Source organism: Meles meles, chromosome 7 (genome assembly GCF_922984935.1).
Source record: "Meles meles chromosome 7, mMelMel3.1 paternal haplotype, whole genome shotgun sequence".
Lineage (NCBI taxonomy): Eukaryota > Metazoa > Chordata > Mammalia > Carnivora > Mustelidae > Meles > Meles meles.
This window is the reverse complement of record NC_060072.1, coordinates 72,845,036-72,864,920: the sequence shown is the minus strand read 5'-3', so window position 1 is coordinate 72,864,920 and position 19,885 is coordinate 72,845,036. Positions and strand designations below refer to the sequence as shown.

Below are 19,885 nucleotides of genomic sequence, written 5' to 3'. Positions count from 1 at the left end.
AGAACATTCCACCCTAAAACATCAGAATACTCATTCTTCTCAAGTGCACATGGAACCTTCTCCAGAATAGACCACATACTGGGTCACAAAGCAGGACCCAACCGATACCAAAAGATGACATTATTCCCTGCATATTCTCAGATCACAATGCTTTGAAACTGGAACTCAGTCACAAGGAAAAGCTCAGAAGGAACTCAAACACCTGGAAGCTAAAGACCACCTTGCTTAAGAATGCTTGGATCAACCAGGAGATCAAAGATGAACTTAAACAATTCATGGAAACCAATGAGAATGAAGACACTTCAGTCCAAAACCTATGGGATACAGCAAAGGCAGTACTAAGGAGGAAATACATAGCCATCCAAGCCTCCCTCAAAAAAAATTGAAAAATCCAGAATACACCAGCTGTCTCTACACCTTAAAGAACTGGAAAATCAACAACAAATCAAACCAACTCCACATGCAAGAAGGGAAATAATCAAGATTAGAGCAGAGATCAATGAGGTAGAAACCAGAGATACAGTAGAACATATCAATGAAACTAGAAGCTGGCTTTTTGAAAGAATCAATAAGATCAATAAACCATTGGCCACACTAATCCAAAAGAAAAGAGAGAAAGCCCAAATTAATAAAATTATGAATGAAAAGGGAGAGATCACAACTAACACCAAGGAAATAGAAACAATCATCAGAAATTATTACCAACAGTTATATGCCAATAAGCTAAGCAACCTAGATGAAATGGATGCATTCCTGGAAAACTATAAACTCCCAAAATTGAACCAGGAAGAAATTGACAACCTGAATGGACCAATATCTAGTAATGAGATTGAAGCAGTGATCAAAAACCTCCCCCCCAAAAAACAAAAACAAACAAACAACAACAACAAAAAAAAACCTCCCAAAAAACAAGAGCCCAGGACCTGACGGATTCCCTGGGGAATTCTACCAAACTTTCAAAGAAGAAATAACACCAATTCTCCCGAAGCTGTTCCAAAAAATTGAAGCAGAAGGAAAACTTCCAGACCGTTTCTATGAAGCCAGCATTACCTGATCCCCAAACCAGGCAAAGACCCTACCAAAAAGGAGAATTTCAGACCAATATCACTGATGAATATGGACGCTAAGATTCTCAACAAGATCCTAGCAAACAGGATCCAGCAGCACACTAAAAAGATTATCCACCATGATTAGATGGGATTCATCCCTGGGTTACAAGGATGGTTCAACATTCGCAAATCAATCAATGTGCTAGAACAAATCAATAAGAGAAGAGAGAAGAACCACATGGTCCTCTCAGTTGATGCAGAAAAAACATTTGACAAAATCCAGCATCTGTTCCTGATTAAAACGCTTCAAAGTATAGGGATAGAGGGAACATTCCTGAACTTCATAAAATCTATCTATGAAAGACCCACAGCAAATATCATCCTCAATGGGAAAAAGCTTGCAGCCTTCCCATTGAGATCAGGAACACGACAAGGATGCCCACTCTCGCCACTCTTGTTCAACATAGTATTAGAAGTCCTAGCAACGGCAATCAGACACCAAAGAGAAATAAAAGGTATCCAAATTGGCAATGAAGAAGTCAAACTCTCTCTCTTCGCAGATGACATGATTCTTTATACGGAAAACCCTAAAGACTCCACCCCCAAACTACTAGAACTCATACAGCAATTCAGTAACGTGGCAGGATACAAAGTCAATGTACAGAAATCAGTGGCTTTCTTTTTTTTTTTAATTTTATTTATTTATTTGACAGAGAGATCACAAGTAGGGAGAGAGGCAGGCAGAGAGAGAGGAGGAAGCAGGCTCCCTGTGGAGCAGAGAGCCCGATGCGGGGCTCAATCCCAGGACCCTGAGATCATGACCTGAGCCGAAGGCAGCGGCTTAATCCACTGAGCCACCCAGGCGCCCCAATCAGTGGCTTTCTTATACACTAACAATGAAAATACAGAAAGGGAAATTAGAGAATCGATTCCATTTACTATAGCACCAAGAACCATAAGATACCTGGGAATAAACCTAACCAAAGAGGTAAAGGACCTGTACTCGAGGAACTATAGAACACTTATGAATGAAATTGAAGAAGACACAAAAAGATGGAAGACCGTTCCATGCTCTTGGATTGGAAGAATAAACATTGTTAAAATGTCTATACTGCCTAGAGCAATCTATACTTTTTTTTAATTAATTTATTTTTTTTTATTTCCTTATTTACAGCATAACAGTGTTCATTGTTTTGGCATCACACCCAGTGCTCCATGCAGTACGTGCCCTCCCTATTACCCACCACCTGGTTACTTTTAATGCCATTCCGATCAAAATTCCACCAGTATTTTTCAAAGAGCTGGAGCAAAGAATCCTAAAATTTGTAAGGAATCAGAAGAGACCCCGAATTGCTAAGGAAATGTTGAAAAACAAAAACAAAACTGGCGGCATCACGTTACCCGATTTCAAGCTTTACTACAAAGCTGTGATCACCAAGACAGCGTGGTACTGGCATAAAAACAGACACATTGACCAGTGGAACAGAGTGGAGAGCCCAGATATGGACCCTCAACTCTATGGTCAAATAATCTTTGACAAAACAGGAAAAAATATACAATGGAAAAAAGACAGTCTCTTCAATAAATGGTACTGGGAAAACTGGAGAGCGATATGTAGAAGAATGAAACTCGACCATTCTCTTACACCGTACACAAAGATAAACTCGAAATGGGTAAAAGACCTCAACGTGAGACAGGAATCCATCAGAATCCTAGAGGAGAACATAGGCAGTAACCTCTTCGATATCAGCCACAGCAACTTCTTTCAAGATATGTCTCCAAAGGCAAAGGAAACAAAAGTAAAAATGAACTTTTGGGACTTCATCAAGATCAAAATCTTCTGCACAGCAAAGGAAACAGTCAACACAACAAAAGGGCAACCCACGGAATGGGAGAAGATATTTGCAAATGACAGTACAGACAAAAGGTTGTTATCCAGGATCTATAAAGAACTCCTCAAACTTAACACACACAAAACAGATAACCATATTAAAAAATGGGCAGAAGATATGAACAGACACTTCTCCAATGAAGACATACAAATGGCTATCAGACACATGAAAAAATGTTCAACATCACTAGCCATCAGGGAGATTCAAATTAAAACTACATTGAGATACCACCTGACACCAGTTAGAATGGCCAAAATTAGCAAGACAGGAAACAACGTGTGTTGGAGAGGATGTGGAGAAAGGGGAACCCTCTTCCACTGTTGGTGGGAATGCAAGTTAGTGCAGCCACTTTGGAGAACAGTGTGGAGATTCCTCAAGAAATTAAGAATAGAGCTTCCCTATAACCCTGCAGGGGTCATAAGTCATTGCACTGCTGGGTATTTACCCCAAGGATACAGATGTAGTGAAAAGAAGAGCCATCTGTACCCCAATGTTCATAGCAACAATGGCCATCGTCGCCAAACTGTGGAAAGAACCAAGATGCCCTTCAACGGATGAATGGATAAGGAAGATGTGGTACATATACACGATGGAGTATTATGCCTCCATCAGAAAGGATGAATACCCAACTTTTGTAGCAACATGGACGGGACTGGAAGAGATTATGCTGAGCGAAATAAGTCAAGCAGAGAGAGTCAAGTATCATATGGTCTCACTTATTTGTGAAGCATAACAAAGAACATGGAGGACATGGGGATATGGAGAGGAGAGGGAGTTGAGGGAAACTGGGGAAATGAACCATGAGATGAACCATGAGAGACTATGGACTCTGAAAAACAACCAGAGGGTTTTGAAGGGGCGAGGGGGGTGGGAGGTTGAGGAACCAGGTGGTGGGTAATAGGGAGGGCACGTACTGCATGGAGCACTGGGTGTGGTGCAAAAACAATGAACACTGTTACGCTGAAAATAAACAAATAAAAAAAAAAGAAAAAAAAAGAAATTACACCCAAAAAAAAGAAAAAAGAAAAAGCCTTGGAAAACAAAATCTAAGAATATATAGCATTGATAATATATCATGACCATGTGTAACATAGCCCAGGAATTCATGGTTGCTTTATCATTTGAAAAATCAATTAATTTAACACATTAATGGAACTATAATTGTCCCAGTGGATGCCAAAAAATTCCTTAATAGAATTCAACATCTATTCATTATTAAAAAACAAAAAACAAAAACAACTCCAAGAACGCTTTGAATAGAGGAAGATTTACTCATCTGATAAAGATCTTCTATGAAAAACCTATAATTAACTTTATAATTAATTATGCAATATTGACCATGTTTCCCCTAAAATCAGGCATTAGAAGGTTTCACACTCCCCATGTCTATTCTGCATTATATTGGAAGTCCTGGTTATTTCAATATGGTGAAAAAAAGCATAAAGTTTAAAAAGAAATAAATATAACTCTCTTATTTTCAGATGGTATATTTGTATATCTAGATAATCTCAAGAAACTTACAAAGCAATAATTAGAAGTAATGAGTATATTTCCAAGGTTTCAAAATATAAGGTCAATATATAAAATCAGCTGTATTATATATATATATATATATATATATATATATATATATGACAGAAGCAATTAGAATACAAAATTTAAAATACAAGTTTATTCATAACAGCAGTGGGAAAACAAAAAAGCTAGTAATTTAACAAGACATAGAAGACCTCTACCCTGAAAGTATAACACATTTCTAAGGGAAATGAGAGAAGACCTAAATAATTGAAGAACAAATGGGCTGTGGAATTCAATATTGCTAAGATGTCAATTCTCCTCCAAATTGTTCTAAACATTCAGTGCAATCTCTATCATAATTCTGAGATTTTTTATACATATATTTTTTTATTTATTTGACAGAAATCACAACCAGGCAGAGAGGCAGGCAGAGAGTGAGGAGGAAGCAGGCTCCATGCCGACGCGGGGCTCCACCCCAGGACCCTGGGATCCTGACCAGAGTCGAAGGCAGAGGCTTTAACCCACTGAGCCACCCAGGCGCCTCAAGATTTTTTTTTTTTTTTTTGGTAGAAACGGACAACCTGAATCTAACTACATATGACAATATAAACGAACTAGAAAGGTTCTAGTTTCTCCTTTTCAAGGAGAAAAGCAAAGAAAACTAGTTGTATGGGTATACTATATGATTTCAAGACCTCCAAAGCACTAGTAATCAGATTAAGACAGAATGGTAATCTCAGAAAACTCACAAACAGATCAAAGGAACAGAAACTATAGAGTCAAGAAATAGATCATACTAAAATGGTAACTTGATCCAAATATTTTACAAAGGTCCCAACGCAATCTAATGAGACATGGAATGTCTATTCCACAAATGGTGCTGGAGCACATGGATATCCATTTGGAAAAAAGAGCCTCGGCATCAGCCTTACGTCATTTACACAATTAATTTTAAATGGATCACAGTCCTAAAAATAAAAACTAAAACTATAAAGCTTCTAAAAAAAAAAAACCAGGAGACTATGAGGAAAATATATTTTGAGCAGAGGCAAAAATTTCTTAAGATTGGGAGGGAGACAAACCATAAATGACTCTTAATCTCACAAAACAAACACAACACGAGGGGCATCTAGTGGAGAACGGATGTCCTGGGGGAACAGAGTTTTCACAGCCCAGAGCACTCAGTTTATCTTCATCTCCCCATTCACCAGGAAACCAGAGAAATTAACTACTGTGGTTTTCCCATGCTCCCAGTCCCAACCCCCAGGGACAGTGTTTACTAGGAGGAGAAAGAAAAAGAGCTCCAGGAAGGAGGATGACACTTGATCATACTTACCTAGGAGTAATTTAGGAAAATTTGATGTTTCAATATTATGATAATATACTATTGATGTTGTAGTGGCGACAAATCCCATCACAGCAGGCATGAAGAGGTGGAGATGCCGGGACTCCCGCCGTCTGCGGAGAGCGGTACAGTATCAGTGTCCGGAGATGATGGTTGCAGACAGCTTCTCATTTTGTTTCCAAATTGTTCATTAAAACTTTCCCTTAAGTAATAAGATGCTTAAAATACAGAATGCCTTCCAGTATTCTTTTATTATGGAACCAAAGAAAGAATTTTAAAAATCACTGTCTAATATTTAAGAATTTAAAAATGAGCATACTACCTATCAAGGCCTATAAATAAATGTGGTCAAAACCATACTCAGAAGAAAGTTCATAACTAACCTTAAACATATTCAATAAGAAAGCATTACAATAAATAAACTATGTAGTCAATTCAAGAAGTTAGAAAAAGAATGACAAAACGACATTAAGGGAGACAATCTAATAAGGGATGAATAAAGATTGCAACAGCTACAGTAAAGTTTTATACTTATTGTGGCATTTTTTTGTTGGGATTTCATGGGTCTTTTAACCATGTTAGTCTTTTTATTAGGATTGCTATTATATTATTAATTGTCTATTTACAAACCTGCACAAGTATATATATGCATATATATTTGGATTTTTAATTTAAATTCAATTAGCCAAGGTATAGTACAATATTGGTTTTTTATGTAATGTTCAATGACTCATTAGTTCAGTATAATACCCAGTGCCCATCATATCACAAGCCCTCTTTAATGCCCACCACCCAGTTACCCCATCTCTCTACCTACCTCCCCTTTCCACAACCCTCAGTTTTCATTTTTTCCCCCCTCATCATAACAAAGTTTTGAGTGGTGTCCCAACCCTATTCTTTCCCTTAAGCTCTGTTATTTTTAGAGTGTGACTCCCAGACCTCAAGGTTCTGGTAGAAGCACAAACATCCTATTATGGCAGAAAGTCTTTACTCAGAAAGTAAAGAAGAAAATCAAAATACATTCATCATGGAGGACAAGAAAATAATTTCAAAAAAGACAAATTAATAAAAATAAATGCTTAAATGAAAACACAGTAATAGTGAAGACTTTAATACACATTTTTAGAATTTGATGAATTAAATAGTATAAAAATAATCAACACACAAGACTTGAATAACCTAATCAGTAAACTCAATAAAATTTTGTCTCCAACAAAAATTATTATTTTCTAATTATCATTAAAACCGTATAAAATAATCAAATATTTAACTATAATGGAAATGTTAATGATTCCTAAAAGGTATTTGCTTAACAAATTATATGCTCTACTAATAAATCAATCATATTAGACTAAAAAGCAAACTGAAAATGATTCCTAGGTCTAGGAGAATACCTAAAGCAGAACCTCAAACTATTTATATAGAAATAAAAAAGGACATTTCTTACAAAAATCTGTGCAAAATAAGTAAGGGTTTTTCAAAAGAAAAATGGATAGCTTTAATATTTATATTACTAAAAAAGAAAGTCAAATATTCAATTAGGAAAGGCTTTGCATTATTTCACTAATTATAATGAGCATTTGTTACATTTTAAGTAGAGAATAGTTCATAAATATTTTGTTAAAGAAAAAGGAAGGGGATAGGAGAAGAATAAATGAAACAAGATGGGATTGGGAGGGAGACAAACCATAAATGACTCTTAATCTCACAAAACAAACTGGGGGTTGCTGGGGGGAGGTGGGATTGGGAGAGGGGGAGCGGGCTATGGACATTGGGGAGGGGAGGCGAACCATAAGAGACTATGGACTCTGAAAAACAACCTGAGGGTTTTGAAGGGTCAGGGGTGGGAGGTTGGGGGAACAGGTGGTGGGTAATAGGGAGGGCACGTTTTGCATGGAGCACTGGGTGTTGTGCAAAAAGAATGAATACTGTTACGCTGAAAAAATAAATAAAATGGAAAAAAAAAAAAAGAAAAAGGAAGGAAGCAGCAGTCAGCAATGCCAATGGTAGTAAGTATGATAAGGAAGAAAAGGTGTTCGTTAAAGTGTATTTAATGTTCACTGGCATTCTTTAGAAGCAGTTTCCAGTATAGGACAAGGCAAACAAGAAAGCAAACTAAATTCTGGAGTTCAGGAATCATTGGAAAATGATTTTTGAGAAGCTGGATGAACCGAGTAAGGGGATGGACATCGAGGAAGGTATGTGTTGTAATGAGCACTGGGTATTATATAAGACTGATGAATCACAGACCTGTACCCCTGAGCCAAATAATACATTATATGTTACTTAAAATAATAAATAAATAAATAAATAAATAAATAACAAGAAGCAGTCAGCAAGCAGTCTGCAGCTAAGGAATGGGAGGGATAATGGAAATCCAGAGTGCATTTCTGTTTGATTTCAGGATGGGCCTTTTATATTATTACTACTATAAAACAAGTTTCTGCTGTTAGCATCTGTCTTCACCATTATTAGCCCAGCCTCTAAGTCTCCGACTGAATCTATACATCAGTCATGAGGCAGGAAAGAAGGAAGCATTCTCTCCTACATGGTGTCAAGTTTTTAGGAAATGTTGGACCAATCCATCTTCCAATTTATACATACACATAGGGAGTGCCTGGGTGGCTCAGTGGGTTAAGCCTCTGCCTTCGGCTCAGGTCATGATCTCAGGTTCCTGGGATCGAGCCCCACATCGGGCTCTCTGCTCGGCAGGGAGCCTGCTTCCCCCTCTCTCTCTGCCTGCCTCTCTGCCTACTTGTGATCTCTGTCTGTCAAATAAATAAATAAAATCTTCAAAAAAAAAAAAAAAAGAAAGAAACACACAGAGGCAGCCTATATGTTAAAGAATTAAAAAGCAAAGACCAGAGTTGCCTATGCTAATACAATAGGGTTTTAAACAGTAATTAATAAGATAATAGACAATCAAGCCTCTAAATCCTTGAAGGCATGCAATATCATCAGAGTCCTTGATTTTTTTTTATCAGAAACTAAGACGTGCACATCCATGCAAAGAACTGTCACAAAACATTACAAAATAGTTGGCTCTGTAACAAAAGCTCAGAAATTTCATTCCTCATTAATTACAACAGAAAAACATAAACAGATGTCAGGGGAGGTCTTTATTAGATAAAAGAAAAATGATTTTTGAGCTTTCTTTTTAAGAACTCTAAAGAACTTTTCCTATCAGTTCTTTAATTGATGGTGCATTATTTAACATAATTTCATAATCAAAATTCTCTTATTTGATATTGCTTATCAAAATTCTTTCCTATTTTTTGTTAATATGTGATAAAAACTATTGTCCCACATTATATTCAGGTTAATAAGTAGAATTCATTATATTCTAACTGCTTAATGCAAACTTCTTCTGTAAGAATGACAAAATTCCTTCAAAAGTATGGGTTTTATGGCAAATCCTGATTTTAAAACGGTTTTGTGTTTTGCTTCAATTTGTGGCTATATCCTCACTAGTTCTCAGACTTCTTAAATACCTGCCTCATCTATCTTTGCTTCTTTATAAAATAAATGGAAACATCTGAGAACTGGTTATACAGTTATATGTAAGTATATAGCTACTTGAGCTATATGTCAACATAGACATTCTTTCTATATATACCTCCATTGATAGATAAATAAACGTCAAAGTGTTTAAAAGGAGAGAACTTTCTGCAAGAGCTACATAGATGAAGGAATCAAAGAAAATAGCACATGAATAAGCACAAATCACAGAGACCTGAATTTTTACTATCAGAGAAATTATGTAGTCACACAAAAATATGGACAAAACACATGATTATCAAATGTAGCAGTCCTCCTCTTATCTGCAGGAGTTAATGTTCCAAGACCACAGTGGATGCCTGAAATCACAGATGATACCGAATCCTATTATGTTTTTCTTATACATGCATACCTATGATAAAGTTTAATGTATAGATTAGGCACTGTAGGAGATTAACAACTGATAACAATAGAATAGAATAACTATAATATACTGTAATAAAAGTTACATGAATGTGGTCTCTTTCCCTCTCTCTCAAGATATTTGCTGTACTGTATTCACCTTTCCTCTTGTGATGATGTTAGATGAGAAAATATCTACACGACGAGATGAGGTGAGGTGAATGGCATAGGCACTGAGATGCAGTGTTAGTCTACTGACCTTCTGATGACCCATCACCAGAAGGAGGATCATTTCTCCAGACTTCAGCTGATATTAGGTAAATTGAATCATAGATAAGAAGGACTGCTATAAATGAGTGACACCTGTGGTTTCTCATACATTATAACGAAAAAGTTAAGCCTGACTGGGTAGGCTCTTAACTACCATCCATATCAATATATTCACTAATATAGTGTAATCTAGTTATTAGCTATGTTGAATCACTTACGAATCAGAAACAATGCCTTCTGCTATTTCACAAACATGCACAAACAGAAGAGCAAATGTAAGAATCCATCTCAGGTTATGTCCAGGAAAATGAAGCCAGGTGTTGTGGTGAATTTGTACTTTTGAGCTTTGACTTCCCCACCCTGAAAAAAGTAGAGAAGTGAAAAGATTATAATTAATCATGGAAATAATTATAATTATTATTAATTAATTAATTATAATTAATTATAATGATTATAATTACATGGAAATAATTCATATTGTGTTATCACTTGGGGGATGGGCAATTCTTGAAAAAGGAATGAGAAGTGCTTTCTAGGGTAGCAATGCCAATCCTGGTCTGTTTTCATTATGTTGAAAAAATAATTCAATTTCAATGAATCTTTACGGGACTGTCTAGGTTAACACGTTGACATTTGTCGCAGTGCTCAAGAATAAGGCCGACTCTGGGTGACAACATAGTTATCTCGTGTTAATCAGAGCTCTTACTGACAGGTCCCTGATTCATTTAAGAGGAAACCAAATTAATGATGATGTTAATAAAAGCAATTTGGTGTCTAAAGTCTTTCAAAACATGCGATCTGTAGGGGGACTAACGAAAAAAGCCGTATTTGGTAATGAAATGTAGAACTCATTAGTTGAGTCAACTCGATCATATGCATATCATGTGTGAAAAATTATAACCTATGACTAGGCCAGCACTATTCAACAGTGATAGTGGTATTTTCTCAAAGAAATGTTTGCAGAGAAGCCTCACATACTTCAAGAATGAATCGGGGTTTGTGCTCGAAATATTACAGGAAGGAATTTCTGTAATGACTAATGAGACTCCTGAAGCATTTTTTTGAAAAGAAAATTGATTCATGTCTTAGTTGTTCCCAAATGAACTTCATTACGGAGAGATTAGTTACATATAACATGTTGTACTAGAATTTATGCTGTAAGCTCTTGCAGGCAAGCTATCTTTATGCCTGATACTTCTTTGAGATTTATTTATCATCTCTCACTAACTCAAGTAGCCAATGTTATACATGAGCAGTTTGCATTTTCCTCCACCATTCTCCTTTGACAATGTTCATTCCAACCCCACTTGATTCAAACACCCTTCTGCCAGTCTGTGTTTGATGTTACTGATGCAAACAAGACTGTCACAGTAACTGCTCTCAAGAAGTTAGCTGAATGTCAAAAAAAAATTATTAACTGTCAAATTGCAATTGAAAAATTATGGTCTACTTTTGGCCAAAGGGCACTGTTAATGTCCTACAAATAAATACCAACCACATAAACCACAACTCATGTCTCTATACATGGTCATTCTGACACAGTTATATTTAATGTCTATATATTTGTTTAACACAAATAACAATGTGCCAAGAGTTTCATTAGCCTCGGCATATGATACATCTTATAACAGAAAATTTTGATCACTGTTACAATGCCAGATACATAGTAGTCTCTCAATCAATATTTGTTAAATGAAGAAACAAAAGCATACAAATTATTTTTTAACCTTCTTTTAAATCAGACCATTAAAATATGCTAGTTTTCTTAAGAAAAGCAATCTGATGGGTTTTGCATTTATTTTTATAAGCAAATTTAGTTTTATAAGCAGAATTCAAGATCAAATTCAGAGAGTAGTTACCTCTTTTGAAAGGAATAGGGACATAGGATGTGGAAAGAGTAACAGGCTCAGGAAACAGTAACAGAAGGATTCACTTACATTCTTACCATTAGATTTCCTAAGCTGAATGGTGACAGGCTCAATAGATGTTTATCATACTAGTCACTGTCATTTTTTTTTCTTTTTTTCCCATTTTATTTATTTTTTCAGCGTAACAGTATTCATTCTTTTTGCACAACACCCAGTGCTCCATGCAAAACGTGCCCTCCCCATTACCCACCACCTGTTCCCCCAACCTCCCACCCCCGACCCTTCAAAACCCTCAGGTTGTTTTTCAGAGTCCATAGTCTCTTATGGTTCGCCTCCCCTTCCAAATTTTTTTTTTTAATAAACGATTCACAGACCTGTACCCCTGGGGATAAAAATACATTATAAGTTTACTGTCATTTTTTTGAAGATTTTATTTATTTATTCTTCAGAGAGAGACACAGCAAGAGAAAAAACACAAGCAGGGGGAGTGGGAGAGAGGGAATCAGGCTTCCCATGGAGCAGGGAACCCAATGTGGGGCTCGATCCCAGGACCCTGGGATCATGACCTGAGCCGAAGGCAGATGTTTAACTGACTGAGCCACCCAGGTGCCCCTCTGTTATTTTTATATGTGAGATGTATTTTTTTAAATGTTTAAGTTAAATGTCTATTTTGATTTGGGGGGTGGAATTATACAAGTCATACATAATTGTTTAGAATAATTGGATTTTGTGGGGGCGTCTGGGTGGCTCAGTGGGTTAAAGCCTCTGCCTTAGGATCCTGGGATCCAGCCCCGCACCGGGCTCTCTGCTCAGCAGGGAGTCTGCTTCCTCCTCTCTCTGCCTGCTTCTCTGCCTACTTGTGATCTCCTTCTGTCAAATAAATAAATAAAATCTTTTAAAAATAATAATTGGATTTTGTGTATATGTAAACTGTAAAATAATAGGGAAAACTGTATTTTTAGCTCCTTTGCAAATAGTTTGCATAAGTATTCTTTCTACCTGGAATGCACCCTTCGCACTACTACTGGAATTTGCAGGCTCTGTGTCCTCAGGTCCCTCAACATGTCACTTTCCATCATCCCCATTGCCCCATGGGCAATCATCCCATTGGCCCAAAGAATTAGTTGTTCTAACAAGTTAATGCCCAGGATAATTTGTTCCTGTACCTGCAAATGAGTGTACAATGTGGGATTGTCATTTTTCTCTTGACTTTGATACTTCTGTTTCACTGGACAGTTCCAGTGACTATTCCAGGCAAATACTGTGTTTCACCCATTTTCCCATTCTCTTCACCAGCACAAAGCAAGTGCTCCACAAAGGCTTTCGATCTATCCCACCTAGTTCTCTTTCCCTCTTCTTAAAACACTGCTGTTGCTACTTGAAATCCATTTCTAAGAAGACATATGACTTCTATTTTACCTACAAAATGTCATATGCCAAGACCATAAATAATTGGGAACCACAAAAAACCTGCTTGTTTTTTTCTCATTGATTTTCATATCAGTTTTCATGTTGGGGAAGATTAGGTCAACATTATACCAAATTTCAACCATAATGAAGACTTTTAAAATAAACATTAGCTGAGGAAATATGGGAGAATAGATTACTTACCAATAAACAATATTGGAAAAGTGATAAACAAGAGGAAGACATGAGGGACCAAGTTGAGGGCATCCACAAAGCAGGGATTTTGTAACACACCGTCACAGATATTATACGAAGAGATGTTGTTACCACAAAATGAAAGGCTCATGTCTTCTTATATAGCTTACTCTAAAAGGAAGAAACAAAAGAAAGAGGCTCCATTATTATATTCCCTTTTATACACTCATAGCCCTAAGGAGGAGGTTTATTATAAAATTAACCCCTTTATTTTTGCAACTGAGGAAATAGGAAACTGTACGCCAAAGTCTTTTGAGAGTTTCTTATAAAGGCCTTATACAGTCTATAAATCACTTCCTTTTCATCTTTTTTTCCCTTCCGGAGAAAAATATTTTAATTTGGAAGATATATAATTATTAATATCTACCAATGATGGTACCTTAACAAAGTGTGTGTATGACGAAAATGATTTCAAGGAACAAACATGGTGATATGTCAAGAAAAAGAAAGAAAAAAATGAAACTACTGACTGATTCTACAAGATAGTGTAATATTAAATTCTTTCTTGTCTTTTCTCATTGGAAATGCATTAGCAAATAACTTAAGCTGGACAAAATTCACCACCACTCTTGGTTAACTGTACAAAGGAATACTAATACACAGGGGCCCACGTGGGGGCACGCAGCCATCAGCCTGTCTGTGAAGATTATTAAAATCATGGGCTTCAGATACATTATATATAACTCAAGTGACAATTTAACGAAATTACTCAGGTCCTACAGTCAGAGAATATTCTTGCATGAAATATACCCTAATCAAGTCTTGAAACAAACAAACAAAATGTTTTTAAATTGGAAATCAATACTACATTAGAACAGAAGTAGACAGATTTAGAGAGGAAGCTGAGGATGAGGTAATCCAAGGTTTTGCTAGCTATTGTTGGGACTCTGGCTTCTACTCAGTGAAACAGAATCCCGGGGCGGGGGCGGGGGGAGGTTTCATCAGTGGAGTGACACACTCCAACTCACATTTTAAATGAAGCCTCTCATTGCTGGGCTGAGGCAGATGGTATAGAGGCAAGGTTCTGCTTCATCAAAATATCACTGTGAAATTCTGAAGAGTTTAGCCTTCTGAAAAATTATTTTATTATGCCCATTTTCTTCCTACCTGCCAAATTCTGGGCACTTCACATACACTATCTTTAGTCTTTGGAACAGCCATGCAATGTTAGGTATTTGTATTTTACAGGAGAGCATTCTGAGGTTCAGTATCCTGCCAACGAATAGAGTAGCGGTGATCCACACCCATGTGTCTGACTTAAACTGTTTCTCCCCCTGCTTACATCATGCAGCCTCCAACCCATTTAAAAAACAGCTTATCTGTCGTCATTAAAAGTAGCAGTTTAAGATTTTAACCTCACAGTACTTGGTCTCTTTTCCACATTATGTCACAGTGGATTCTGAATTAGATTATTAAAGGTTGGAGTAAACTAGTACCTTTTCTCTCTCCCCTTTCATTGAGAAATGACTTAGCAATGGTCATGAACAATATTTTACCCTAGGAAAAAAACAGAGAGTGTTAGACAGAAAAGACTGGCAACAGTAGGTAAACTATTGAGAAACCAAATTTCAAGGTAAAGTTTTATAAAGTATTATATGAGTAGAACAACTAGTTTAAAAACCTGTGTTTACAGTTTGTAAATTCTTTTGTTTTTAAGATTTTATTTATTTATTTAACAGAGAGAGCGAGAGAGCACAAGCAGGCAGAGCAGCAGAGGGAGGGAAAGAAGCAGGCTTCCCACTAAGTGGGGACCCTGATGTGGGGTTCCATGCAGGCTCTCCAAAGGCAGTCGCTTAACCAACTGAGCCACCCAGGAGCCCCTGAATCCTTATATGGAATTCCTCTCACATATTGTTTCCGGTAAGCTCTATTGAACATCATTGATATGATCTCAGTTGAGACCTTTTGTCATTAAAAAAAAAAAGTATTTTAAAAAAGTCAAGATGAAAAAAAAAAAAGTCAAGATGAGGGTATATACTTGGCAAATTCTTATCAACTATTAAGACTCCAAGCCTCATAAAATAATCAAAAACAGCTTGAGAGTTTTAAAGTAGCAGTAAAATGGAAGTTTCAAATTATGTACCACAGCTATATGAAGTGATGGATCTTTTTTTTCTTTTTTGAAGATTTTATCTATTTATTTTAGAGAGAATGAATGAGAGAGAGCATGAGAGAGGAGAGGGTCAGAGGGAGAAGCAGACTCCCCAAGGAGCTGGGAGCCTGATGTGCGACTCGATCCTGGAAGTCCGGGATCATGACCTGAGCCGAAGGCAGTCACTCAAACAACTGAGCCACCCAGGCACCCCTAAAGTGATGGATCTTAATTAGACCTACTGTGGTAATCATTTTACAATACATCTAAATCAAATCACCATGCTGTACACCTTAAACTTATACAGTGATGTACATCAATAAGATGGAAAAATTAGAACAAAAAAACCCAGAAACTGAAAAATAATAGCTATTAATAGAATTTTCATGACTACTTTCATTTTTCTTTTAGACTATCTCTTTTATTGGGTAGAAATGACAGGAAGAAACTTGAGCCCACTCTTATTGAAAGACACATATAAACCATTTCCTCGAATGAACCAGAAAATAATTTTTACTTTGGCAGTTTTATAATTTTATCCAAAATTATAATATTCCAATTGGCCACATTTATAGACAGATAAATGATAGATATTTAATCATCATCATTGAGGCAGATACTAAGTACAATCTGAATTTGCAAAACATATACTTCATTAGCTATAGTTAAGTTTTGCCTACCTGGTATGTCTAATCAATCCTCAAGCCTACCAATCAAGTAACCTTTGGATAAATGTGTATAATGGTGGAAAGAAAATATCAGAGAACTACAGCAACCTGAAAAATTCAAAGAACATTTCCAGCCACATACCTGATGACTGGGATTGTAGGCCATTCGTTAACTATAAAAGTACTTATTGATGCTGACCATGTGCTAGGCACTAGGAATCCAAGAATGCCCATGACAAAGAGTACCTGTAGTCTTAGACCACGTAAATCAGACTACACTAATCCCAGTAGTTCTTGGTATAATGTAAAGGTTATGGTCTACGGGATACGGGAATATACAATGATACAATCACACTAAGGCACATACTTCAGATTAGTAAATTGAAGGCTTTAGAATGATTTCTTTCTTCTACCATAATCTCTACCCTCACATGACCTAGGGCTCCCAACCTGTTCACCCTCTCACTGTATCTCTCCTGTCTTTGTTTCTGTCTCCAACCTACAGTACACATGTGGCATATTCTAACAGCCCATTTTACAACTCAACATGGGCAAAAAGAGAAAAGGAGTAAAGTTGTAGATATGTTGATAATTATCCTGTTTGCCAAAGGCATTTTGTTCAATCAGAACTTTTAATTAATTTTTAAATCTCCTATTGTCATTCAAGGTTTCCCTCCCAGAACCATAATTAAGTTAGGGAAGGTTTGGGAACAGCATAAATTGCTGCTCTTGCTGGCTAACCTTGGTCACGTGTCACCCCTGATTCCCTGCCCCTTCTGGAGTGTCTCCTTGGGCTAAGCACGGACAGAGGCCCAAGCATCCAGGAGGAGAGAGAGGGGAAAGAAACCAGATAGGAAGACATGACACCCTTCTTCCCCCAAGCATAAACCCACTGAAAGATGTTCAAGTGTTTAGGACAGCAGACAGGGTTGAAGAACTTGACTGAATGAACCTTAAAGACAAATGTCAAAAGTGAAACTTTAATTACAGGGATGGTCTGCCCAGCTGAAACCACAGAAGGAATATACTCCTTGATGCCCAAAGGTATGATTTCATAGCAAGAATCCCACCCCCAGTATTCTTATTCTTAAAATGCATTTAGGAATGTCCACACCCTCTGGAGTTATAAAATTTGGATTCAGTTGATGGCTAAAGTAAAGTAAAAACTAGCGCTCTCTCCTGCTCATCCATAAGAAAGTGTCAGTTCTGATGGAGTAGCAACCTCAGAGAACTTAATTAAACTGGAAACTCCTGAAGAAAACATGCTAATAGCAACATAAAAACTTGCATTCTTACATACAAAGTAACTCATTCTTCAGTTATTTGGAGATTAATTACATGTTATGAGAGAGAAACATGACATTGTGAAGGATTTAGGGCATTAACATTAACATCATCTAGGGTACTTTAGGAATAAATCACTTAAAAACAAATGTAATAACTTCTTTGAAATTTTTCATTCAGTCTACGATTCACAAAACAGGAAGCAAAAGACATCTGTCTCCCTGTCTACCTATGAATGACAGCTCCAAATAGGAAAATCATTAGCAAAAATGACCACTAACTTCTGATTTAGTGCCTCATCTCAATGCACCCGTTGAAGTTCTATCGCACACTAAAGGAAACTCAACAGAGAAAATTCAGACACGCCAATAGGATATATATATGTATATTTTAATCCCAAATTGAACAAACAAGCAAAATATAAATACCTTGGGCGGTCGCTTGATGCTGCTTCAAGCCCCTACTCGTGCACTTGCACTACCTTCAAAACACGGGCTCCCTACACTGACTTAAGTGTCAATTTCAAACCCAGACGCAGAACTCCTAAAAAGTAAAGAGTAACAAAAATTAAGCAAACTGAAAACTACTTCATGAATAATACAGGACGCTGTCTGAGAGGGAAAAAATCAGTAATAAGTCCTTGCAGTATTCCCGGCCGTTTTTCAGCAGGAGCCGGCAGTTTGTAAGTAGAGCTGGAAACCTGATCCCCGCGCCCTCTCTTCTCCGGTTGGGGCCCGGTGCCTTCATCCTAGAAATAGCGACCCCGAAGGCAGAGGGCGCGGGCGCCTTTGGGTCGCCGAGATCGACAGTTTACAGTTACTCTTAAAATGTTTAAATCATATTTATGTAAAAGAGACGGACTCACTTACTCCGCAGGCAGTTTTCCTCCCCTAGCCGAAGCACACAGGGCGCCGGAGCGGATTATTTTTAGGGTGGTGGGAGATCAGCTGCTGCCTCCTATCGGGTTTCTCAACTGCACAAGCTGCTCTGAGCTGGGGCGGACACGACAACTCCGAGGCAGGAAACTGGGCAGAAGCCCCGCGTGCAGAAGCGAGCGCCTGCGACTGGAGACCCTCCCCACCCCCGCTCGGCCCTGCTTTCCGTACCAGGGCGACAAACTTGGGGTGCGCGATGCAGAGATTTTACAAAGGCAAGTCATACGCGTCCCCTAAACTTCATTAAACACGGAGACTTGCAACGTAGGATTCAGTGATTCTCTGGAGTCAGGTTTTCGGGCGCCAGAACACGCAAGGTACTCCCTTGCACTTGCACATTTTCCCCCAGGTTCTCTGTGCGCCCCCGTACTGACCACAGAAGGAAGCGGACCTGGGGAGGCCCCGGCTGTCCCCGCCAGCGGCCCTGGGAAGCGAAGGGCTGGTTCCCGGCAGAGGACCCGCTGCCCGGCGGCAGGGGCGTGTGTGCGAAGGTCTCCCAGGAGCGAGGCGGCTCGAATCGAATACTTGCCCCGGCGGCCGGGAAACCTTCGTTCCTCCCCAGGACCAGTCGCGGTGCTTCCGAAGGGCGGCCCCTACACTAGCTCCCCGAAAGTGGGACTTCGGCTCCCACCCCTGCACGAACAGCCCCCCCCCCCCCCCTTGCTCCCGACCGGAGAGAGAATTAATTGTCGAGGAGATAACGGGTTTAAAATGCACTCACCCCACGGTAACTGTCCCCGGGACCCAAGCCGTAAGTTTTGTCCCCGGGCAACCCTCTTTAACTAACCCTAGATTTTCTCAGGGGCCACTGCTCACTCAGCCAGATAATCCCTGTTTTCAGCAATTGTCCTGATCTGATAAAGGGCCGTAGGCGGGCGGGCTGGTGCCTCCGGGACTCGGTGCGCGACCGCCAAGGGCACCGCTCCAGGAGCGCGGGGGACTAGGCGCTGGTCCCGGGACTGCACCCCGCACCCCGCGGCCTCCCGGCCTCTGCGACCCGGTGGGCCGAGGCCGACCCCCGCCCTGCGAGCCTCGGGGAGTTCCCGCGGGCGCCTCCCTCCCAGCAAGGTCGCCGCGTTCCCGCGTGAGGGCCGGGCCTCCGCCAGCGGCTGAAGCTTGAACTCTCCCCGGCCAGAGGTCTGCGGGGCCTCGCGGGACGACATCTGGGCGGGTCCCGAAGACTCCGGTCCCACAGCGCTTGAACGTTTGCCAAGTGCACCCTGGAGCTGTCGGCCACGACGCAGGCGCGCGAAGAAAGTCTGTTTCAGGGACGGGGATCCGAGTACTGTGGGTGGAACTCGGGAAAAGAGCCGGCGAACAAGCCGGAAGGGGGATGTAGGGCGCAGACACCTGGAGACAGGGGGTGCGGGTAACCCCAGACACAGGGCTGAGCGCTACTGCA

The 19,885-nt window shown here is 39.0% G+C and overlaps 1 protein-coding gene across 8 annotated transcripts in view; it reads right to left on the bottom strand.

The window, feature by feature from the left end:
- The window catches only part of ABCC9 (ATP binding cassette subfamily C member 9), a 133,785-nt gene extending 114,194 nt beyond the window's left edge, over positions 1 to 19,591 (bottom strand). For 2 of the 8 annotated variants that reach the window (XM_046012227.1, XM_046012235.1), the window contains exons 1-6: positions 19,205 to 19,591; positions 17,977 to 18,091; positions 14,941 to 15,001; positions 13,454 to 13,615; positions 10,193 to 10,334; positions 5,796 to 5,917 (exon numbers count right to left, since the gene is read on the bottom strand). In XM_046012227.1, coding sequence (XP_045868183.1) covers positions 5,796 to 5,917; positions 10,193 to 10,334; positions 13,454 to 13,595 — 406 coding nt within the window. In that variant the 5' untranslated portion in view covers positions 13,596 to 13,615; positions 14,941 to 15,001; positions 17,977 to 18,091; positions 19,205 to 19,591. Of the gene's footprint in view, positions 1 to 5,795; positions 5,918 to 10,192; positions 10,335 to 13,453; positions 13,616 to 14,940; positions 15,002 to 17,976; positions 18,092 to 18,413; positions 18,882 to 19,204 lie in introns of those variants that run through there. The other 6 variants (XM_046012228.1, XM_046012231.1, XM_046012229.1 and 3 more) reach the window with 6 other exon arrangements.
- Positions 19,592 to 19,885: the final 294 nt, after the last annotated feature.